At 39.3% G+C, this 25,446-nt stretch overlaps 2 protein-coding genes, 2 long non-coding RNA genes and 2 pseudogenes across 5 annotated transcripts; 3 read left to right on the plus strand and 3 right to left on the minus strand.

Moving 5' to 3' along the window:
* Positions 1-6,548: 6,548 nt before the first annotated feature.
* LOC130701582 (putative sodium-coupled neutral amino acid transporter 10) lies at positions 6,549-10,718 on the minus strand (annotated as a pseudogene).
* Positions 10,719-10,837: 119 nt separating this feature from the next.
* On the plus strand, positions 10,838-11,419 carry LOC130701605 (uncharacterized). Its single transcript, XR_009420960.1, has 3 exons — positions 10,838-10,993; positions 11,061-11,177; positions 11,260-11,419. It is a non-coding gene; the product is annotated as an uncharacterized LOC130701605 (long non-coding RNA).
* Positions 11,420-11,850: 431 nt separating this feature from the next.
* Positions 11,851-12,225, minus strand: LOC130701583 (voltage-dependent anion-selective channel-like; the record flags this gene model as incomplete). Its single annotated transcript, XM_057523541.2, has 2 exons — positions 11,851-12,010; positions 12,066-12,225. Coding segments are annotated over 2 exons (252 nt in total), but the record flags the coding sequence as incomplete, so codon positions are not given.
* A 2-nt stretch (positions 12,226-12,227) lies between these two features.
* Positions 12,228-13,429, plus strand: LOC130701584 (DNA-directed RNA polymerase II subunit RPB1-like; annotated as a pseudogene).
* Positions 13,430-24,051: 10,622 nt separating this feature from the next.
* On the minus strand, positions 24,052-25,210 carry LOC130701616 (uncharacterized). Of its 2 annotated transcripts, none has more exons than XR_009004122.2 (5): positions 25,059-25,210; positions 24,823-24,998; positions 24,548-24,721; positions 24,363-24,465; positions 24,052-24,291 (listed from the first exon to the last, which is right to left on the minus strand). It is a non-coding gene; the product is annotated as an uncharacterized LOC130701616 (long non-coding RNA). The 2 variants fall into 2 exon arrangements; XR_009004123.2 differs by having other exon boundaries at positions 24,526-24,721.
* Positions 24,703-25,426, plus strand: LOC130701610 (anaphase-promoting complex subunit 15B-like). The gene is made up of 3 exons (XM_057523564.2): positions 24,703-24,944; positions 25,066-25,125; positions 25,206-25,426. Exons 1-3 carry the CDS (start codon positions 24,939-24,941, stop codon positions 25,383-25,385), a joined length of 246 nt encoding a protein of 81 aa, XP_057379547.1. The 5' UTR covers positions 24,703-24,938; the 3' UTR covers positions 25,386-25,426.
* Positions 25,427-25,446: the final 20 nt, after the last annotated feature.

Raw genomic sequence — 25,446 nt, forward strand, 5'->3', positions numbered from 1 at the left:
AGACAACCTATCTCGTCGAAGACCTGCCAGCAAACAGGAAGAGGCTAACTTACAGAAGCTTCAACGCGCATTGCTGCCAATTGCGCCGCTTTCACGGTAGGACTGATGCTGAGTGGGATGAGTCAGTCAGCGTAGAAGCCGATGAATCGTCATCATCGTCTTCCTCGAGCAACCCTTCCACGTCCGAATCGGAAGAGGAGCCCCAGCCAGCTACGCCCATAACCACAACAAGAGTAGGGAGAAGGACAAAACGCCCTGGATGGTTGAAAGACTACGACCCTTGACCGTAACACACCTTCTTTCGCTGTCGTACTATCATTCATTATTTTTTTTTTGTTTTGTTTTTGTTTTTTTTTTTTTTATTTTTTTTTTTTTTCCTCTGAGCCACGTGTAGTCGGTCATAACTTTGTTTTTGTTTTCTTTTGTTTTGTTTTGTAGTAGAGCCGTGTAGCCGAGGGTGGGGTAGTATTTGATAAAAAGGGGGAAGGGAGGTTAATTACTAGGTCACATCAATGGTTAAAAATAAGCATTAGCATTAGTATTAACATTAGTATTTAACCGCAAGATTGTCCACATTCCCAGTTTTCGTGTGGCTTCCCCATGTCTGTTGATGCGAATTTTTTTTTTTTTTTTTTTTTTTTTTTGTTAGTTTGTTTCTTTTCTGTGTATGTGTTTTTCGAAGTTCCTCGACGTCTTTTTTGTTTTGTTTGGTATTATTTCGCTCTGACTGCCCTGGCACGAGTAACTTCGAGTCAGGAAAGGCCGAGTGTTGCAATTATTGCCCTCTTTTGTCTGTCATGTGTTCCAAGTGCTGCCATCTGTCCCCAACTTTGTTACTTCACTTCCTTTTCCATAGAGGTCAGGTCGAACGGGAGTCGACCTCAGGCCTCTCTTTCACTTACTCTGGGACTCGGGATTTGGCCCGAGATCCGACAGGACGTTAAGAGGGGGCTCTGCCGTTGGCTGGCCGCCCTCGCGTTAGTCCTTAAGAAGGAGCTTTGCTGGATTGCTGGCTTCCCTTCGCGACGTGAGTGTAAATTAGTATATGTGTTGTAAGTATTGTGTGTATAATTGTGTTGAATGCCTTGTTGTATGTGTGTGTATGAATTGTGTTGAATGGCTTTGTTGAATGTCTGTGTTATAGTGTCGTGTACGTGTCTTGAATAATGTGTTTTGTATGTATAAATGTGTCAGTTTGTTGGTATAAATGAAGAAACTGTAACATTTGGTGTCAGAAGAGGGATCTCAACAGGCCATCGAACGACTTTTACAAAGTCGCCTACATCGGACCCGCGTGCCGCGTGCGTGGAGACAATTTCGACTTGCCTTGGCGCCGCCATCTTGGTCTACCCCTTTGAGAATGCTGTCTGGAAGTAGTAGTTGCTGACATCGGACGAAAGAAGTCCAGAAGGTGATCGAGTTGCAACGTTCAACAACAGTTTGTACAAACCTGTTAGCGATCACCTTGGGAACCTTGAAGAGGACACTTTTCCCGAATTTTTCGTGTATGATTTCGAAGTTTTCAAAATGTTATATTTTTGTATCATTATTTTATATGTTAAGGAAATGCTTAAATATTCGGCAGAGATAGGAGTTTCGGTTTGACAGTTTTTATTTTAATTATTGAAAAAATAGCCAAAAAGGTTGCGCTAAGCCCTTAGATTTTTATATGTTAAGGAAACTTAAATATTCGGCAGAGATAGGAGTTTCGGTTTGACAGTTTTTATTTTAATTATTGAAAAAATAGCCAAAAAGGTTGCGCTAAGCACTTGACTGACATACTAGTATCCTCCAGACCTGCCCCGATGGAGATCATATTGCTGTACTATATGATCCCCATCTCGCATCAGCTGATAGCTCTTACATCTCTATTCAGTTCTGCATTTGAATGGGGGTCCAATGATTGGTGGACCAATCATTGTGGGTGCCATCATCATCATACCAACGCTTGACGTTTCGAGTTGTAATTGCTTACAGACTCTTGGTACTAGTTCCCAACATTGGGAGGGTACCATACCCAGTCATTGTTCAAGTGCCGCTACGTTAAAGATGTTCACGCAACTATTATATACCGTGAATGACGACCCCAAACCATGTTGATAACGCTAGCGGGCATTTTCCGTCTTAAACTAATTCTCATTTAAATTCAGTGAAACTATTGCACAATGTAATAAATGAACTGTATTCAGAAAATAGTGATAAACAACATCCAAGGTAATTATAAACAAAACACTTGAGTAAATGTTTAAAATTTTCAATTATTATGTAGCACTCACGAATTAGGGCGTGGCATCACGCACCGTTAATGACATGCAAGAATACTCCATATCACCTTGCGGCCGATTTTGGCACTAGTGCATTCATGCATTGGCTTGGTGCTATTCTAGTTGTGAAGGGAAAGTAAGTTAAAGCTAATGTAGGTTTGTCATTATTTATTTTTTGCATTCATATCCAAACGTATAAGTAGCCCTGCATGCAGCTCATCGCGTCTGTTGGGCCATAATACTTTAACAATCACGGTTTCTAAATTTCCGCTTTGGAAAACAATGACCTTATGCCACATTCCCAGGACTTATCAAGTCTAGTTGATAATGGTTGTTCGTAATTACAATCCATTCAGTTGTCACCATGAATATTCCACAAAGGATTTTTTGAACGTTAGTTACCTTTTGGGTTATGCGTTAAAGATTGAGTCTACATGTTCAGGTATAATACATATGCATATGCATGCAAGTATATACATAAAATACATATGAAAACGTTGAATAATCAAAGAAGTTTGATGTTTCACGCTAGCGCTGTAGCGTACTGGCGCGCTAGTAATGGTTTCGATTCGCACACACATTTATTTCATATTTTAGATTACTCCAAAAGTATAAACTCTACGTAAAGACAAATTCCATTTTCATGTTCCTTGAGTAATTTTTAATCAGAATCATCTATAGTTATCTAGATTCAATGCTATTATTTTTTAATAGGAAAAAATTTTAAGCCCGACAATATAAGCGCGGGCTTATTTTTTAACCCAACTTTACCGTTTTTTACGTTTTATTAAAAAACTTTGAGTCCCACGAGAACACAATCCTCACAATCGTGATCTCCGTTCAATTCTGCATCGAAACCATGTATTTAAAGCGAAATCTAACATTTTGTCAAAATTGCTAAGAGAGAAGGCCTTCTCACTTTTGTCAAAATCGGAAAAAATCGAAATCTCTCGGAATGCGATGAAAATCCCACAGTATAACCCTATTTTAACGCGGATTCAGAAAAAACCATTTGTTTTATTTTCAAGTAAGCCGTTTTTGAAATAATCGTAATTTAAAGATAAAGTCGGGCTTATTTTTTTAGTCGGGCTTATTTTTTTAAACCCAACTTCCCCGTTTTTTACGTTTTATTAAAACACTATGAGTTCCACGAGAAAACAACCCTCATATTCGTGATGCCCGTTCAATTCTGCATCGAAACCACGTATTTAAAGCGAAATCTAAAATTTTGCCAAAATTGCAAAAGTGAGAAGGCCTTCTCGCTTTTCCATTTTTCCTCAAATCCTAGATTTCATTAAAAATACAGTATTCCGATGCGAAATTGATCGCTGATCATGAAAATGGGGTATGTTTTTATATCAGACTTCTATTTTTTGAATTAACCCGTAAAAAAAACAGAAAGTCGGGCTTATTAAGTCGTGCTTAAAAATTTTTCGGTCAGTGTATAGACAATTAACTAGAAATGTGACCGGTAGATGGCGATAGAAGTCAAACAGAAAAAAAAAACAATATTTTTTATTTTTATTTGGGTAAAACGGATTGCCGTATTGCCATATGTACTCTTGTTTTTGGTTAACGATATGGATGCAATTACATTCAATGAGCGATGCCTGGAAGATGACTACTACTACACATTAGGTTGCGATGATTCCTCCAGTGTAAGTTTCGGTCAGATTTGTGCTGTTTGTTCTTTTTTTTTAGTTCTTTATATTCACTTCATACATAAATAGGTTGACCAAATATTAACCTAATACAAACACAGAGTATTACGTTGTCATCCTGATAAGAATCCATATGACAAGTCCACTACTCAGTTTCAAAAACTTCAGGTAAATAGATTCTGCACATTAACCAAGTAATGTGATAGATACAGTTAATTTCTGGTCATTCCAACAGGAAGCTAAGGAGGTGCTCTGTGACCCAGAAAAGCGAAATGATTATGGCAGATGGAAAACAAGTGGAATAACAATTTCATACAAGCAATGGATTGTCATAAATAAACGATCTACTGCCGTAAGTATTATATGTGCAACATCAGGATGTCTTTCTATGTAGGTTTAAAGTAAAATAGATTGAAATATTAAAATTAACACAGGTTCTCCACTGGGCCATACCAAAACATGAACAAAAAATGCTACAGGCAAGATAGAAACGTTCGTCAAACAAGGTAAATGCAAATTTTTCGTTCTGTACATTAATGCCATAAAGCATTTATTTTAGGACTTTGAATACCAGCAATCCTTGTAAGAATGGAATTTTGACATTAATTTCATTGCAGAAACAATACCGAATGTATTTGCAACAGGTATTTCTTGTGAAACGAAAAAAAACTTTTTTTTTATTGATTTCAGATTTGCTGATAAAATTATATTGTTCCCTTACAAAAAACTGTATGTGCAATTGCCAAGATTTCGTTCTCAATAATAAGCTAATATTTTTTAAACAGAAGAGTCAGAAGGGGTGAAATTGTTAAATGGTAATTATGGCCAACAGATATTGATTAATGCTTTTTAGTTTGTGGTTCCGAACTGAATATTTTAAAGTACTATTCTGGTGTCATTTCTGTCAACAAGGTAAATAGGTTTCTTGTACATGTTTTCTGAAAACGTAATTGTGTTAATTATTTTTTTTTTGTCTTGTAGTTCATTAAAGGGACATACTATGTCTGAACAATGTAGATGTGAAGATACTAAGAGGAACGAGGAGTTAGGCAAGATAGGTACGTTGTTCGTCAACTAGGTAAATGCATGTTTTTTTTTATTTTTCAAAATGATTTGGCTAATATTCTATGAAAAAAAGCATGGTGTTTAGTAGGAAATCCATTTTGAAAAGATGGCAATGTCTTAACGATACAGCAACAGCGCCAAAGAATCTCTCATTTGCATCAGAACGTGGATCGCTACACTTTCAGTTGATCGTATTTGTTTCTGCTATAATATTCATGAGCGTTTATTCGATCATTCTAAACTATGACATGTGTTTTCTTTTGTTGTTTCAAATATTTTAACCTGTCCATCGTCTGCCTAGATGAAGCTTTCTCATCGTAAACATTTTTTTTTTCAGAAAATGAGTCTTCTGGAAGAAGAACTTTTGCCACCGAACGATTTGACATCAAACAAATGAATGTATACTTGTGAGTATTGACCAAACAGATGTCGCGGTTCTTCATTAATCATCAGTCTCATATTTAATGTGTTCGAAAAAGAAAAACTTCAAATAGTTGGAAAAATGCCAACGTTAAAGACTGTATTGGATGGTGACGTGACGTGACGTGACGTTACGGCCATCATAACAGTTCCGACATTTGTGTCACATGGGGAAGAGAAACATTTTGACCCGTAATGATGCATCACTCGTGTCAATTGCACTAAAACCCTATAATCTTTTTTTTTTCTTAAAATCTTTTTAAACATACTGAATAGTAAAAAATGTCATTGAAAATATTATCCTCTATTTCTGCGGCTCGAAAAATCTTTTCTCGTCCTGCGAATGGTATTATTTTAAAATTAATTACACACCTGATTGTTACATTGAGTTAATTGTATTTTTTTTCTGTATCACGATACGGCGATTTTTTTTCCTACTTCGTCTTACGCAATTATCTTCAGCTACACAATCATGGCAAATGACTGTCAATGGCATTAACAACCCATGATTACTTTGTAATTTTTGTATTATTAATTATTAGGAAACATTTATACATCACACACATTTTATTACAACTGACACATTTACATAATTGACACCAGAAACATACACACACACATGACACCAATTACACTTTCTGCAACTATTGGGTATTAAACCCTAATATTCGGCATAGCTTGCCGATACTCAACCATTGAGCTATAGTCACATATAATTTCAGTCTCGTATACCTTGAATCAACGCACGATCATTTTGTATAGTCAATGTTTTCTTCTTGCTATGCTATTTGCCAGTCTGATCAGCGACTGTATAACTATCATAGCTTATTTGTAAAGCGTCTGGCTGCGGGTATCAACACACTAAGGTTGAAACCCAGTTCGATGCTCAACCTTGGACTAAATTCACACATGAATTCTCTCTTCTATAGCTTGAGTCATAATATTATTATATAGTCAATGTATCTCATCTCGATATGCTATTTGTTAGTCTCCTTTCTTATGGTGTAAATACCGCAGATTATACGTAGAAAGTCCGCTTTTGACTTCAGTAATTGCTCACACAGGAATAACACAGTTTTGCACACACAATCAGATCGGTTGAGCACCAAACTGATCTTGGTACTTTTCTCTCGATTGTTTTCACCTGTTTCACTTCACGTTGAGGGGAAGCACACGTGCACTGTGGGAGCTTGTGGTAGTTCTCTCTATGGATTAATGCAACGGTTTATTTGTATCTGGACTGCTGGAACTGCCGATTGCACAACCGCCAGACTAATATTTGAAATTGCTAATTCTTCAATCGCGGCTGTTACATCATTATTGGATCCCAATTCTTCGTTTTTTTCTCCTGAAAATGAACGAAAACCAGTAAATAAAAGATCTATGTAGTAGATCAAATTGTCCTAATGATAGTATTGAATAAGAATAAAAAAGCGAGACGAAAAACACAACAACTTAAACGATAATCTGGGAATGAAATCCCAAACCGAATGCTGACCTATTGAAGCTAAGAGGATCATTGAAGGAATTATCACCAAGTCTGTTGAAGTTGTCCATCATGACTACTGCTGGCGATGACTGAGGCAACGGAAGGTCAAATTTGGCTTCGATTTCCCTTAAACTAGGCGGAATGATGACCTCAGCGCGAGTTTCCGAGTATTCTTCCTCTGCATAAATATTGGCAGCGGTGCCCAAAAGAAGAATAATCAATCCGCACACGAACAGTACCTAACGCACGGAGAATTCTTTAGTTATTGCGAGTGACAAAATTCTTCGAAGACCCACTTTGGCAATCCAGCGTTCACCAGAAGTCGATGGGACAACTTGCAGATAAATCCACGCAGGCGCAACACAACAAACTGCCGTTCCTGAAGTGGCACCCACCAGACCTAAAACGAACTCGACATTCGGAATGCAGATACCAACAGACACCAATCGACATTTATATTTTCTTTTTCATCTTATTGTACTAGATTTCAATAAACTTTACCTATTATTAAGGTTGCCGTGACGATTATGAATGTCAGGATTTTGAAACGGAAATCCGAAAGTGAGCCGGTTGTTCCTCCTGACATCCCGCCACTAGTTTCAGACGTCTGAAGGGATTCCTCAACTTAAAAAACAAACAAAAGCAAACACTTTGGCATAACGATTACATCATCAATGAATTAACGCTTTACCTTTCCATACACTAATGAATGAAAGCTTGTCCTGCAGGGCAAAACACACGACGGAAAGCTCAAGATAATCGATAGCAGGAATCCCACTTTCATAAGGTCAGTTACAAAAGACGGCGCAAAAATTATGAGGATATTGCCTAGTCGAGACAAAATATGACCCAATGAAATTCGTCAGATTTTCCTAGGCAAAAAGTTTACAATATGTTGACTTGCCAGTAAAATGCGTATCCGCAAAGGCTAGGTAGCCAGCTATTCCTACCCCCATGTACATAAAAGTGCACAAATCAATGGCTGTCGATATTACTCGATCCATTGCTTTTAGGGAAGGTTCTGGTATACTTCGAACACCTGCCTATGCATTTAAAAAGCTGATCATTAAATCTGGCATTCTCCTTGTCAATTTAAATATTTCCACTCACGTTTGGCATCATAAAGCCATGGAAAATATCGGTACGCATTGGAGTACACCCCCCATTTTCCATACTTCAATATTTGAAGACATTCCTTCGGTTAGGCCCTGGACACCAGCCTCAAAGAAGGACTGAAAAAAAAATCTGTCATAACTGCACTGTTATTTTGGTAGCATACTTCATGTAGAAGGATGCATAAAACATAATTAAGGGCAGGGAATCATATACATGCTTTCAAAACCAATAACATGTACTACATAGCCACAGAAACTGTTGACACTACATCCAATGTTTCAATATCTCTCAAGAGGCACAGAGGTATATGATGAACATGCCATTTCCTGTGTATGATTAAGTTATATATTTTAGAACCTTATGGAAATAATATCACTGGCATCCAGTAGAGAGCTTACCTGCCATAAGAATAAGTATTCGTGCTGACTGCAAGGAGTAATTTACACCTATTTTGATTAATATTTCTGGACCGAGATCGCCAAGTACAACCAGATAGGCAATGCAGCAGCCCAGATAATGGCTATTTCCTCATTTCGCCCTTAGATTTTTATATGTTAAGGAAATGCTTAAATATTCGGCAGAGATAGGAGTTTCGGTTTGACAGTTTTTATTTTAATTATTGAAAAAATAGCCAAAAAGGTTGCGCTAAGCACTTGACTGACATACTAGTATCCTCCAGACCTGCCCCGATGGAGATCATATTGCTGTACTATATGATCCCCATCTCGCATCAGCTGATAGCTCTTACATCTCTATTCAGTTCTGCATTGGAATGGGGGCCAATGATTGGTGGACCAATCATTGTGGGTGCCATCATCATCATACCAACGCTTGACGTTTCGAGTTGTAATTGCTTACAGACTCTTGGTACTAGTTCCCAACATTGGGAGGGTACCATACCCAGTCATTGTTCAAGTGCCGCTACGTTAAAGATGTTCACGCAACTATTATATACCGTGAATGACGACCCCAAACCATGTTGATAACGCTAGCGGGCATTTTCCGTCTTAAACTAATTCTCATTTAAATTCAGTGAAACTATTGCACAATGTAATAAATGAACTGTATTCAGAAAATAGTGATAAACAACATCCAAGGTAATTATAAACAAAACACTTGAGTAAATGTTTAAAATTTTCAATTATTATGTAGCACTCACGAATTAGGGCGTGGCATCACGCACCGTTAATGACATGCAAGAATACTCCATATCACCTTGCGGCCGATTTTGGCACTAGTGCATTCATGCATTGGCTTGGTGCTATTCTAGTTGTGAAGGGAAAGTAAGTTAAAGCTAATGTAGGTTTGTCATTATTTATTTTTTGCATTCATATCCAAACGTATAAGTAGCCCTGCATGCAGCTCATCGCGTCTGTTGGGCCATAATACTTTAACAATCACGGTTTCTAAATTTCCGCTTTGGAAAACAATGACCTTATGCCACATTCCCAGGACTTATCAAGTCTAGTTGATAATGGTTGTTCGTAATTACAATCCATTCAGTTGTCACCATGAATATTCCACAAAGGATTTTTTGAACGTTAGTTACCTTTTGGGTTATGCGTTAAAGATTGAGTCTACATGTTCAGGTATAATACATATGCATATGCATGCAAGTATATACATAAAATACATATGCAAACGTTGAATAATCAAAGAAGTTTGATGTTTCACGCTAGCGCTGTAGCGTACTGGCGCGCTAGTAATGGTTTCGTTTCGCACACACATTTATTTCATATTTTAGATTACTCCAAAAGTATAAACTCTACGTAAAGACAAATTCCATTTTCATGTTCCTTGAGTAATTTTTAATCAGAATCATCTATAGTTATCTAGATTTAATGCTATTATTTTTTAATAGGAAAAAATTTTAAGCCCGACAATATAAGCGCGGGCTTATTTTTTAACCCAACTTTATCGTTTTTTACGTTTTATTAAAAAACTTTGAGTCCCACGAGAACACAATCCTCACAATCGTGATCTCCGTTCAATTCTGCATCGAAACCATGTATTTAAAGCGAAATCTAACATTTTGTCAAAATTGCTAAGAGAGAAGGCTATAGCCTTCTCACTTTTGTCAAAATCGGAAAAAATCGAAATCTCACGGAATGCGATGAAAATCCCACAGTATAACCCTATTTTAACGCGGATTCAGAAAAAACCATTTGTTTTATTTTCAAGTAAGCCGTTTTTGAAATAATCGTAATTTAAAGATAAAGTCGGGCTTATTTTTTTAAACCCAACTTCCCCGTTTTTTACGTTTTATTAAAACACTATGAGTTCCACGAGAAAACAACCCTCATATTCGTGATGCCCGTTCAATTCTGCATCGAAACCACGTATTTAAAGCGAAATCTAAAATTTTGCCAAAATTGCAAAAGTGAGAAGGCCTTCTCGCTTTTCCATTTTTCCTCAAATCCTAGATTTCATTAAAAATACAGTATTCCGATGCGAAATTAATCGCTGATCATGAAAATGGGGTATGTTTTTATATCAGACTTCTATTTTTTGAATTACCCGTAAAAAAACAGAAAGTCGGGCTTATTAAGTCGGGCATATTTAGTCGGGCTTAAAAATTTTTTCGGTCAGTGTATAGACAATTAACTAGAAATGTGACCGGTAGATGGCGATAGAAGTCAAATAGAAAAAAAAACCCAATATTTTTTATTTTTATTTGGGTAAAACGGATTGCCGTATTGCCATATGTACTCTTGTTTTTGGTTAACGATATGGATGCAATTACATTCAATGAGCGATGCCTGGAAGATGACTACTACTACACATTAGTTTGCGATGATTCCTCCAGTGTAAGTTTCGGTCAGATTTGTGCTGTTTGTTCTTTTTTTTTAGTTCTTTATATTCACTTCATACATAAATAGGTTGACCAAATATTAACCTAATACAAACACAGAGTATTACGTTGTCATCCTGATAAGAATCCATATGACAAGTCCACTACTCAGTTTCAAAAACTTCAGGTAAATAGATTCTGCACATTAACCAAGTAATGTGATAGATACAGTTAATTTCTGGTCATTCCAACAGGAAGCTAAGGAGGTGCTCTGTGACCCAGAAAAGCGAAATGATTATGGCAGATGGAAAACAAGTGGAATAACAATTTCATACAAGCAATGGATTGTCATAAATAAACGATCTACTGCCGTAAGTATTATATGTGCAACATCAGGATGTCTTTCTATGTAGGTTTAAAGTAAAATAGATTGAAATATTAAAATTAACACAGGTTCTCCACTGGGCCATACCAAAACATGAACAAAAAATGCTACGATCAAGCAGTAGCAAGTCAGAGATAATAAAACTGAAACAAAGTAAGCTTTCACCTAAAATTGGTTCACAATATTGTTCATACAATTCCATCCTAGAAAAGTTTAGGAACTATGAAATATGAAAAAGAAAATCTTTGAACATCTGAATTTATTTTACTAGTGTATTCAATATTGACTGTTGCAGTTGTGTAATATTAACTCGATGAAAAGCTGAATAAAATATGTGCATATAAAGCAAGCATCTTTCGAACCGTTCGGTCATTAAGTTGAATGCTACTTAAATGGGTTCCAATCGACATTACTTGTGTATTCTCGATCAGGCACTGGCATTTAAAGATGCACTTCTAGTTCTTCAAATGCTAATGCCCAACTAATCTCACCAAAGAAATACAATTGAAGTAGGTCAGTTTACTTTGTTCAACAACTTAGCCAGCTCCAGCGCCAAAGAAGTAAAATTAGGCGCAATTGTAGCTCGCATTGCCGACAGACAAATTAATCACCTACTGAATACTACTGGAACGGATCTTTATTTCTAGGGTTCTTATAATTGCCAATGATTAAAGTTACATGAGAAACTAGCACAATGCGCAAGAGAAGCTAAAACACGTTTCTTGAATTAGGCTTCCAATTCCAGCGCCATACCAATTTTGTGACCTCCTTGGTTGAAGTTTTTCAGATCAACCATTGACGATAGGGTAATGGTAACACCTGAATACGAAAAAGAATAAGCCTCAATATGATTTAACTTTCAGTTACAACGTACCCTGGCGGAGTTTTTGCTGATAGCCAAGGCCAAGCTGGGAAGCGTTATTGATCTTGGCGCGGACTGCACTGTCGTTATCTAACTGGTACTTGCAACCAATACCGAATCGGGTGGCATTTGAACCGGCAGTCCAGGCAAGTTGGACACCTGTTTCTAGATTAGCCCGAGTACTACCCTGCACCGAGCTATTACACAGAGGCGCCAGTGTATTATTAGACAACAACGTACGCCACTCAAAGCTACTACACCGAAGCTCCCGCCTACTATACCACAAAGGCCCCTGAGTATTACACCACAACCTACGCTTCTCCGTCTTACTACACTGAGGCCTCAAAATATTACTCAGCTCCGAGCTACACAACAACTGTGTCGTACTACACCACGACAGAGGCGCCCAAGTACTACGTGGCTCCAACATACTACCCCGTAGCTGGCCCGTCTTACTATGCTGAGCCTGCATACTACGCTGAAGCCCCGAAGTCTTACGCTGCTCTAAGTTACTACCCAACGACTGCTCCTTCGTACTACGTGGAACCTAGCTACTACACCACAACTTATGCTGCCCCGTCTTACCACACAGAGGCTCCTCAATACTACACCACGAAGGCTGCTGAATACTATACCACGACTTACGCCGCTCCAGCCTATTACAGTGAGGCTCCTCAGTACTACACTACAAAGGCTCCCGAGTACACAACATATGCTGCGCCAAGCTACTATACCGAGCCTCCCATGTACTACACCACAACGTACGCCGCTCCAGCTTACTACACCGAAGCTACCAAGTATTACTCAGCCCCAAGCTACTACCCGACTGAGGCGCCACAATACACCACCACGTATGCTGCTCCAGTTTATTACACCGAAGCTCCTGAATACTACACCACAAAGGCTCCTGAATACTACACGACTAAAGCCCCGGAGTATTACACACAGAAGGCTGAATACTACACCACAACGTACACTGCCCCGGCTTACTACACTGCAGCTCCCAAGTATTACCAGACTGAGGCTCCGCAATACTACACTACAAAGGCTCCTGAATACTACACCACAACGTATGCTGCTCCGAGCTACTATTCCGAAACCCCCAAGTACTACGCCACTACCTACGCTGCCCCGGCTTATTACACCGAGGCTCCGCAATACTACACCACCAAGGCTGTTGAATACTACATGACGAAAGCCTCGGAGTACTACATCAAGAAAGCAGAATACTACACCACAACTTACGCAGCTCCATCTTACTTCACTGAGGCTCCCCAATACTATACTACAACGGCCCCCGAGTACTACACCACACCGTATGCTGCACCAAGCTATTACACTGAGCGTCCCAGGTATTATTAATCGTAAAAATACGTTGTCCGTCAAGCTCAATAGTTAAAAATAATTAGATCTTGTTTTATTATTGGCTGCCCTCGTTCCAAAATGAGTATTTTCCTGCATTGTGTTTATGCAATAACTAGTCGCCCCATACGCATTTGGTTTATACCTGAAATATTGAATACAGCTATTATGTCGTTACTCAATCTACGTGTTTTTAGTTTTAATTACATAAAGCGGATGAAGGCGATTTTAATTAGTGTTCGTACAACATCGTAATTTCTGAACAGACTTGTGCATTATGACCTTTGTGGGAAATATATCATGGTTCTTCGTAAAATTGCAATGAATTTATTTATACAGTCGCTTAGCACAAAGTCGCATTTATTCATTGCGTTAGTCCACAAGCATTGTTGAGTTGTGGACTAACTTCCACAAGTTGTTGTGTTTAAAATGTATTTATCTTTCGCTATTTAATTGAATAGCAAAATGAAATGTAAATATTTTTTCCAGTTTGCATTTACACAGTGTTGCAATTATTGCCCTCTTTTGTCTGTCATGTGTTCCAAGTGCTGCCATCTGTCCCCAACTTTGTTACTTCACTTCCTTTTCCATAGAGGTCAGGTCGAACGGGAGTCGACCTCAGGCCTCTCTTTCACTTACTCTGGGACTCGGGATTTGGCCCGAGATCCGACAGGACGTTAAGAGGGGGCTCTGCCGTTGGCTGGCCGCCCTCGCGTTAGTCCTTAAGAAGGAGCTTTGCTGGATTGCTGGCTTCCCTTCGCGACGTGAGTGTAAATTAGTATATGTGTTGTAAGTATTGTGTGTATAATTGTGTTGAATGCCTTGTTGTATGTGTGTGTATGAATTGTGTTGAATGGCTTTGTTGAATGTCTGTGTTATAGTGTCGTGTACGTGTCTTGAATAATGTGTTTTGTATGTATAAATGTGTCAGTTTGTTGGTATAAATGAAGAAACTGTAACATTTGGTGTCAGAAGAGGGATCTCAACAGGCCATCGAACGACTTTTACAAAGTCGCCTACATGGCCGAACATATGAACCTACAGGACCCGCGTGCCGCGTGCGTGGAGACAATTTCGACTTGCCTTGGCGCCGCCATCTTGGTCTACCCCTTTGAGAATGCTGTCTGGAAGTAGTAGTTGCTGACATCGGACGAAAGAAGTCCAGAAGGTGATCGAGTTGCAACGTTCAACAACAGAACCTGTTAGCGATCACCTTGGGAACCTTGAAGAGGACACTTTTCCCGAATTTTTCGTGTATGATTTCGAAGTTTTCAAAATGTTATATTTTTGTATCATTGGCAAACTTCGAGTCAGGAAAGGCCGACTGTTACAACTATTGCCCTCTTTCGTCTGTTGTATTTTGATTTGTGCTGCCATCTTGTGTTTGACGTCATAACCATGTTTGTCACCCTTCCACCCCTAGAGGTCATGTCGAACCTAGTCGACCTCTGGCCTCTGTTTTATTCAGTCTGGGACTCGGGATTTGGCCCGACGTCCGACAGGACGTAAAGAGGGGCTCTGCCGTTGGCTGGCCGCCCTCGTGTAAGTCCTTAAGAAGGAGCTTTGCTGGAAAGCTGGCTTCCCTTCGCGATTGTATTGTTGTATATAGTATTATGTGTATGTATTATGTCATTTGATATTTTGTATGTCGGTGTTTTGTGTAATGTCCCTGTGTAATTGTGTGCCTAAATGAAGCAAACTACAACAACAGCTAATGGCTATTTCCTCATTTCGCCCTTAGATTTTTATATGTTAAGGAAATGCTTAAATATTCGGCAGAGATAGGAGTTTCGGTTTGACAGTTTTTATTTTAATTATTGAAAAAATAGCCAAAAAGGTTGCGCTAAGCACTTGACTGACATACTAGTATCCTCCAGACCTGCCCCGATGGAGATCATATTGCTGTACTATATGATCCCCATCTCGCATCAGCTGATAGCTCTTACATCTCTATTCAGTTCTGCATTGGAATGGGGGCCAATGATTGGTGGACCAATCATTGTGGGTGCCATCATCATCATACCAACGCTTGACGTTTCGAGTTGTAATTGCTTACAGACTCTTGGTACTAGTTCCCAACATTGGGAGGGTACCATACCCAGTCATTGTTCAAGTGCCGCTACGTTAAAGATGTTCACGCAACTATTATATACCGTGAATGACGACCCCAAACCATGTTGATAACGCTAGCGGGCATTTTCCGTCTTAAACTAATTCTCATTTAAATTCAGTGAAACTATTGCACAATGTAATAAATGAACTGTATTCAGAAAATAGTGATAAACAACATCCAAGGTAATTATAAACAAAACACTTGAGTAAATGTTTAAAATTTTCAATTATTATGTAGCACTCACGAATTAGGGCGTGGCATCCGCACCGTTAATGACATGCAAGAATACTCCATATCACCTTGCGGCCGATTTTGGCACTAGTGCATTCATGCATTGGCTTGGTGCTATTCTAGTTGTGAAGGGAAAGTAAGTTAAAGCTAATGTAGGTTTGTCATTATTTATTTTTTGCATTCATATCCAAACGTATAAGTAGCCCTGCATGCAGCTCATCGCGTCTGTTGGGCCATAATACTTTAACAATCACGGTTTCTAAATTTCCGCTTTGGAAAACAATGACCTTATGCCACATTCCCAGGACTTATCAAGTCTAGTTGATAATGGTTGTTCGTAATTACAATCCATTCAGTTGTCACCATGAATATTCCACAAAGGATTTTTTGAACGTTAGTTACCTTTTGGGTTATGCGTTAAAGATTGAGTCTACATGTTCAGGTATAATACATATGCATATGCATGCAAGTATATACATAAAATACATATGCAAACGTTGAATAATCAAAGAAGTTTGATGTTTCACGCTAGCGCTGTAGCGTACTGGCGCGCTAGTAATGGTTTCGTTTCGCACACACATTTATTTCATATTTTAGATTACTCCAAAAGTATAAACTCTACGTAAAGACAAATTCCATTTTCATGTTCCTTGAGTAATTTTTAATCAGAATCATCTATAGTTATCTAGATTCAATGCTATTATTTTTTAATAGGAAAAAATTTTAAGCCCGACAATATAAGCGCGGGCTTATTTTTTAACCCAACTTTACCGTTTTTTACGTTTTATTAAAAAACTTTGAGTCCCACGAGAACACAATCCTCACAATCGTGATCCCCGTTCAATTCTGCATCGAAACCATGTATTTAAAGCGAAATCTAACATTTTGTCAAAATTGCTAAGAGAGAAGGCCTTCTCACTTTTGTCAAAATCGGAAAAAATCGAAATCTCTCGGAATGCGATGAAAATCCCACAGTATAACCCTATTTTAACGCGGATTCAGAAAAAACCATTTGTTTTATTTTCAAGTAAGCCGTTTTTGAAATAATCGTAATTTAAAGATAAAGTCGGGCTTATTTTTTTAAACCCAACTTCCCCGTTTTTTACGTTTTATTAAAACACTATGAGTTCCACGAGAAAACAACCCTCATATTCGTGATGCCCGTTCAATTCTGCATCGAAACCACGTATTTAAAGCGAAATCTAAAATTTTGCCAAAATTGCAAAAGTGAGAAGGCCTTCTCGCTTTTCCATTTTTCCTCAAATCCTAGATTATGTGTGTATTACTATTATCCTAGATTATTATTGTATGCTGCACCAAGCTACTATGCAGAAGCCCCGAAGTACTACACTACCACCTACGCCGCTCCTTCTTATTACACTGAGGCTTCGCAGTACTACGCTACAAAGGCTACCGAGTACAGAACAACGTATGCTTCGCCAAATTACTATACCGAGCCCACCAAGAACTATTCTACTACTTATGCTGCTCCGGTTTACTACACCGAAGCTCCACACTACTACAGCACAAAGACCGCTGAATACTAGACTACTGCTGCTCCAGAGTATTACACGAAGAAAACTGAGTATTGTACAACCACTTACGCAGCTCCAGCTTACTACACTGAGGCCCCCATGTATTACAAGACTGGGGCCCCTCAATACTACACTACAAAGGCGTCCGAGAACTAGACCATAACGTATGCCGCACCAATTTATTACACTGAAGCTCCAGCATACTACACAACAACCTATGCCAGTCCTAGCTACTACACCGAGGCACAGGAGTACTATTCAGCTCCAACGTCGTCCATCATGTTCGATGATAGGAGAATTAGATTTTGTTTTATTTGCAGTCCTCGTTCCAAGATGAATATTTCCCTGCCGTGTATTTATGCATTAACTAGTCTAAACGAATGTGATTTATAAATAAAATGTTGAATACAGCTATAATGTCGTTGCCGAATCTATTTGTTTTTAGTCTTTATTACATAAAGCGGATGAAGGCGTTTTTAGTATGTGTTTGTACAACATTGTAATTGCTGAACACAGTATACAATTGGTATTTATAGATATGCTCGCAATTTATATATTCAGTTGAGTCGCATTGATTCGTTATGTTAGCCCTACGGCATTGTGTAGTTGATGTGGTTAAAATCCATTTATCTTTCCGTTGGTAGTTCAATATAGCAGAATGAAATGTGATTTTTTTTTCAGTTTGCATTTACAACGCTAATGGCTATTTCCTAGTTTCAATCTGAAAATGCCTATGTTAAGGTAATGCTCAAATATTCGGCAGAGATAGAAGTTTCGGTTTGCCAGTTTTGATTTTAGTTATTAGGAAAATAGTAAAAATGGTTGCGCAAAGCACTTGACTGACATGCTAGTATCCTCCAGAACTGTCACGATCTTGGCCCGGATCATATTGCTGTACCATATGATCCCCATCGTGACATCAGCTGAAAGTAGCAGTAAATAGTACTAGTAAATACATATACACACCTTTGCAACAATGCTGGACGTAACAAAGTTCATTTTGTAAGAAATAAAATAGAAATATTGACTCTACTGTTGAAACGTTTGAAAATTTTTAAACAACAGGTGCCTTCTTTTCAGTTGGTTCTAAGATCTGGAGAAAAAATCGTGATCAGGTATGAAATAATTTCATAATTGCCAGTACGACATCTGGATCCACATTAGTTTTTGCTTGGTGCTTCATTCAATGGAATAACAATAGTTCATTGGGATGGGGAAGATAATTATATTTTTGTTCGATATTTGAAAATACATACGATAGGTGCGGTGACAGGTAGGGTAGGAATAGTGGTTGTTATGTCAGGATGAACAGATGGATTGTTTGGGCTCAAAAGAAGAATCAGGATGATAGGAAACCGTATAAAACGAGGTCAAATCGACGGTAGAGGTTAGCCGAGTGAGCAGCTCTGACACTGTGTACTACTAGCAGTCTTTCAAATACCAATACCAGAGTTAGTGTGTTACAGTTCCGACCTGCAATCATGAGTAATGTACACACTTCAACTTGTTTAATGATTTTAGTTAATGTGATGATGCAATTGTTGATAAAATTGATGTTTGAACGAGGCGAAGTGCTTCTTTATTTTTGTTTTAAGAACTTCAATGTCATAATGGAATTATGAAAATTAATGTTTTTGTTTTTCGTCAGGTTACTATGGCAGTATGCTGCTACCAGCTGTCGTCTTCCTGATGACTGGATCGACCTTAGGTGTGCCAATGGCTTCATCTTATGGATACGGTAGTTATTCATGCCAGACAACCACTGCTGCGCCGTACTACGTTACAAAGGCGGCCGAGTACTACACCACAACATATGTGGCCCCTACTTACTACAGCGATGCGCCCAAACATTACAGCACCAAGGAACTTGAATACTACACCACCACATATGCTTCTCCAACTTACTGTACGGAGGCCTCGAAATACTACTCCGCACCGAGCTATTACACAGAAGCGCCAGTGTATTACGCAACAACATATGCCACTCCAAGTTACTACACCGTAACTCCCACCCACTATACCACAAATGCCTGACCTGGCCTCTGACGCGACAGCTTATGCTTCCCCGGCTTACTACACTGAGACCTCAAAATGTTACTCAGCTCCAAGTTACGCAACAACTGTGTCTTACTACCACTACAGAGGCGCCCAAGTACTACGTAGCTCCAACATACTACGCCACAGCTTCCCCATATTATTACGATGAGACGACCTACTACACTGAAACCCGAAGTCTTACGCTGCCCAAAGTTACTGCGTGGAACCTACTAACTACACCACAACTTATGCTGCCCCGTCTTATTACACTACCACTTACGCAGCTCCAGCTTACTACGCTAAGGCCCCCACGTATTAAAAAACTGAGGCCACAGAATACTACACTACGAAGGCTCCCGAGTACTACAAAACAACGTGTGCTGCACAAAATTATTACACTGAAGCTCCAGTATACTACACAACAACCTATGCCAGTCCTAACTACTACACCGGGGCACAGAAGTATTACTCAGCTCCAACCTACTACCAAACTGAATCCTCCAAATACTACACCACAAAAGCGCCAGAGTACTACACAACAACGTACGCCACTCCCAGCTATTACACTGAGCGACTAAAGTGTTATTAATTGTGAAAGTTGCGCTGTCCGTCGTGGCAAATGACAATCATTTTTGCGCGTTTTGCTTATATGCAAATGCGAAGACAATCACGCGCTATTAACTGGAACCAATTGTAAACTACCGTGGCGTCTGAGCAACTAAAGAAAAGACACGCGTTCAAACATTTGCCAGCGTGTTTTCTTTTTTTTTTTTTTAAACAAGAAGACGACGTTACCCCAGGTGGTCGCATTTGAATATGCGCATTCTGACCCAAACGCTAAGTATACAGTTAGCGCATATTATGCCGAATGTTGTTTCTTTCTGTTAAGTGAAAAACGCCAGAATTATTTGCCCGTCTTTTTCTTCGTCTGTTGACCGCTCCCAACAGTAGTTGTTGCGCAATCGAAATAGACGATCCACCCCCCCCCCCCCTCACATATCAGCATATACGCAAACGTAGCTGATCCCCTAAAAACATTCAATTTAAATACAGCCTGTTCCGATTTTCTATAAACATTCCGCTATGATTCTTATAGAGAACGCGCAATGATAGGCTCAGGCTAAATTAATACTCTTTTATTTAAAAAAAAAAACGTTCGCCGCGAAACGATATAAATAAAATTTAAATTTGTATACCCAATTTTGACGATCATCGTCTAGCGGGCGCAAACAGCGAAAGGAAACGGTGACGGCGTTAAAACTGGGGAGATGGATGTCCTCGTTACGGTGGCCACGATCGGATCTTTCTTCTTCTTTTTATTGTGCCATCGAACTGGAAAATGGAACAATTTGCGTTCGTCCGTTGATGGTGGACATCACGTAGGGAAACGGACTACGTTACTTTTTGACGAGTACAGCCCATTAAGAAGAAACTGGCCGTCCTTGTCACTGCCGTCCTAGACACAACGTCTGTTACGCAATCAAAAATATGAATGAAATTAAAATGAAGTTAATTAACGTGTTTACGTGTGATGGTGACGTTGACGGAAGTCGCTGGATTGAAAAATGCATTGCCTATTTTGGAGAAATAGCCCGGCTGTTTCCTCCTGATGGATGATGTTCTCGGCATCCATGACTCGTCGTGCGTGGGTAAGTGGAATGAACGATCGTTCGGCCAATCAGGTGATGTAAACAAAGGCGTTGCTTCGACGCTGTACAACGATGTCGGTTGATTTTGATATTGCAACTGAATTGTTTTGGAATTCATTTATACCGTAATGTTTGTGTTGGCATGAATTGTGTAAGCGGATGGTAGAACTCGTTTGTCAGCGGATAGAGTGGCCCATTCATCATCAGGAGGACGTGCTGCTAAATGGCGAATCTTCACCGTTGGCGACATCTTCCTGTTACGTTCACCAGTTTTACGCAGATCAACTTGAATGGATATGAACAAAAATGATCAATCAACGGATGATTGTTTCGTCAATTCGTTTTTTTTTTTGCAAAAAACTTACGTTACTTGTGAAATCAATTGTCGTGCTGATTGTTCTCGACTCGGTGTAGGTGGGCGTCCGCTGTCCATCGACCACCAACGTCGTGATCAACTAAACGATAATCACCTGCAAAATGTACTTCAAAACTGAAAATGAGTGATAGATAGCAACCTGCCTTCTCAGACGCTTTCGTACTTTCTGTTACTCACATCGGTCGCTCTTTGCCCTTTTTATGTATCGCCGATTGGTCCCACAGCCAACAGGTACATCACATTTTTGAATCCTATTGTTTTTTGTTGAAGGTAACAAATCGTTTCATTTTTTGTGGTTCTTTTTGCTTCGTACAACGAGTCCTCTCTTCGAAACGTTGGCCAATTGGATCGACCTGATGCCCAGTGGACATCAATCGTGTAGCCGATAACAAACCTCACGTGTTTAAACATGCACAGCCGATCTGGTGGTGACATTTCCGGGTCTTTGACACCCTCTGTGCACCGCGTCCGACGACCTACGTAATATTTTGATCGATCACTGTTCTTTCTTGCGTACCGCGGGATGTCCCTGCATTAGCAAGTGTCGGTATGTGATTAACACGACGTGTGTATACGCACGCGGTTAAAACAACAACGCTGTCCGCTTTCATAACGCAGGTGTCCCCGTAATTTAAGTGGCTATTTAAAGAACAAACGTTTTCTGCCTCTGTACGTGCTTGCTTAACCCACAGTTCCCTATGCACACATCCGTTTCACGCAGGCGTGAATGTGCGGGACGTGTGTATGGACTGTAATTGTTTTGGAGAAAGGGAGCCGCGCTGTTCGATATTAGCCCAAGACGTTGGTGTGTTATGCTAAATAAAAAATTGCGTGGGACTATTGAAATGGTTAACTATTGTTTGAAACTCCCGATCGTGTGCACCTCAAGCATTGGGCGATTCCTAGAAATGCAACAATCGAACAAAGGCGGCTCGAATCAAAGCGTATTTAAATTTTTTGCAAATTTTTTCTAGCATAAATGAGATTTTGTATAATAAGCAACGCAGCAAGTTCAAATGATAATCAGTTTCAAAAAATAATCACGGCTAAATGTGGTCTGGAACTGGCCATTGCCGTGCTCCTTTGTTGCCCGTATAGGCCGAGAGAGCCCCCCCCCCCCCCCCCCCCAAAAAAAAAAAAGTCGGAACATTGCATTCGAACTTAATTTCGAATGCAACTGTTGCTGGTTGCTATCACTCGATCAACTGTCCCGACTTTTTTTTTTCTTACATCTAACTTACATCTAATTAATATCTAACTTACATCTACAACCATATGCTGTTTCATCAAGTCTTTTATAGTGCCCCATAGATGATCGAAACCAGCTGCATCTCATTTTGGCGTCAATCGACCTTGGCAGTTGAATTTCGCAAACACGGTGTGCGATATTGACGATTATAAAAATGAACTGTATTCGGAAATTGCTATTTTACTTATTATACACAATTTTATTTATGTTGGAAAAAATTTAATAGAAAAAAATTGCTACAACAGAAACTGAAAGTGGTGCAATCACGGATCGTGACTCGTTTGAACGTTACGCGGAACAATAGGCTATGGAATTCAATCCATTTCATTCGTTCTAAATAACTAAATAAATAAATTACTAAATATGAATAAATCGTGTGATTTATCTCTGCCTGATAGATGACTCCATTTTACTAAAGCGTACCGTTGCCGGTCAAATGCATCAAGCGAGTCAGCTGTTCAGCGTTCGTGAATCCCGCTGTTTTATTTCCCTTGCTGATCCTTCCCATTTCGGAAGTTAAAAACAAACAAAACAAAACTATTTGTTTGTTAAAACGGTATACCCGTTGGTTTATTTAAAGTGTCCATCTGTTGGTCAGCTTACCCTTTGAGCAATTACACCGAATGTACCGTTAGGTAACCAACGGGAGCTGAGCATGAGTCTTTGACACGTTGCGCCATCTAACGCTGCCTTGTTACTTCACCATTCACAAACCATTTCCCGTTATCCGCGTTCAAGAAAATAAAAACAGAGTTCTTTAGATGGGACATGCACATTTAGCCTGAAGGATAACAGAAACCTTTAACGACATATAGTCCGAACGGTCCCGCACACCACCCGCTGGCCCCGTGCAACTGACGGGCCTCGTCAAACGTAAGAAAATCCAGATCCCATGACGTGTCTGTGCATTTGGTATAACACTAAACATGTGTTATAATTGTTGTTACTTTGTTTAAAAATGTTTGGTTCGATATCTTTGATGCAAACTTCTCTCGTGATCGCATATTGTATTCTGTCCTGGAACAAGGCATCGATGGCGGGACTCCTGGCTGACAAAATAGCTAGCAAAATAGGCGCCGATTTGCTCGTCTTGTTCGGGTGTGTCGAAATGGAATGTAACATCGCAGTTCAACTGATTGACGAAGAAATGAGTGAATTGGATCTGTGCGTTAATCTCGCCAGCAGTTCTTGAAAAGTGGATCCAAACGGTGCAAGGAATTTCCATTTGTTCCAATTCCAAACGTGGAGATAGTAGCGGGCATTTTAACGGACTTCCATCCATCGACTCGGAGAGCATGGCTTCAAAACGAACGTCTGTCCTGCGTTGACGTTGGCCCAAACAGCAGTTCGCTTGCCGTAACTATCCTTGCAGCAAACGCAACGCGGTGACAGGGAGAGTTGGATCACAAATTCAAAACCAGGTGGGGGTTTTCGCATTCACACGGTATGGTCCTGGCTGTTCGGACGCCAGAGAAAGATGAATGGAAAGTATTCCCGAAATGTGTTTGAAATGAAATCCCCCCCACCTTGGCTTGACTTCTCGTACTCGGTGGTGTTGAATGTCCCTTGAATTTTAAACGAACCATCGTCTTATTCTGTTACCTGAAGAGGTGCCATTCCAAGGTATTTTTCGAAGTGTCAAAGCAGTTCTATGCAAATTTGCTGGACTGGATGCCGTATAGATTGCTAGACAAAAAACAAAAGTACATTTTAAAGAGATGGAGGTTGACTGTTATTAAAATTTGAAATGAAATTACAAAGTGCTGGGAAGTAGCAACCTTTCAATCAGAACGTCGGCTCATTTCGTCTGATCATTCTAGTTGACCTTCTCTACTTAAGCGAGGGGCCGTTATAAAATGCCTAATAAAACGTGAAACAATACGTTTAGTGGCTAAGGTAAAAAATAAAAAAATGGCGTACAAGCAATGGAATAAATACGAACTTCGATTCTTTCCTCGTTAGACTGCTCAAACCTCTGTGTTATAGTCGAAGAGACAATGAAATACGAGATATATGAGATAAGAGTGATCCTTGGTCGCTTGAAGTCGAGTTCACATCAGCGATAACAACGTAACCCTATCAGCGCGATAGTGATGAAAACGCCTAGGCTGCAATCCTTTGAAGATAAATTCCAAATTATCATTTAATTTCTGTGTGCAATTAAGCACGGTTGATATTGATAATCAAATTTCATTAGTTTTAAGTATTTACCATTACCTTTGGGAATTTGTTGGAAACAGCATGAAAAAGCTGGGAACCATTCGCGTTTTACTGTTTCCTTGTTAATAGTTGATGGGGAAAACGAATTGACCCAGTTGGAACAAGAACACCAAATGTGGGTATGGATGCTTTCCCCTTTGTATTTCGTGATAGTCATTAAATTGTCTTCAGATCTGTATATGTGGTTAGTGAATTTAGTTTTATAATTGTTTTTCTTTATTATGTTAAAATACCATGCAGCTGAACTCAGTAGCTACGAAGAACAGTGATATGTTGCCTATTGGAAAGACGTCGTCAGAGGTTTCTCTTTTTTATAATCAATTTATCATATTCTTCTTTTGTTTTTAGTCTTATATTTGTTTTTATTTTGGCATGTACAGCCTGTAGACGAAGATGAAGATGAAGAAGATGAGGAGGAACATGAAGATGATGACAGCGAAAGTCGTGAAGCAGAAGACAGTGATATAGACTCCTTTACTGTCAATGGGCCAAACTTTAATCGTGACCTTGGTGAAGGTCCACCTAGACTTGCCAACCTTACTATGGATCTCAGTGAATAAAAAGTCAAGCAATGTGCATTAGAGTTGCATGTTTCATTAAAATTAAATGGTTAAAATGAAG

The sequence above is a fragment of the Daphnia carinata genome, chromosome 1, assembly GCF_022539665.2.
Source record: "Daphnia carinata strain CSIRO-1 chromosome 1, CSIRO_AGI_Dcar_HiC_V3, whole genome shotgun sequence".
Classification (NCBI taxonomy): Eukaryota; Metazoa; Arthropoda; class Branchiopoda; order Diplostraca; family Daphniidae; genus Daphnia; species Daphnia carinata.

Bases quoted from the DNA above. Each gene is read 5' to 3' on its own strand.
- LOC130701610 (XM_057523564.2), top strand. The intron at 25,126-25,205 runs GTTTCTCTTTTT...TGGCATGTACAG, and splicing joins TTGGAAAGACGTCGTCAGAG to CCTGTAGACGAAGATGAAGA.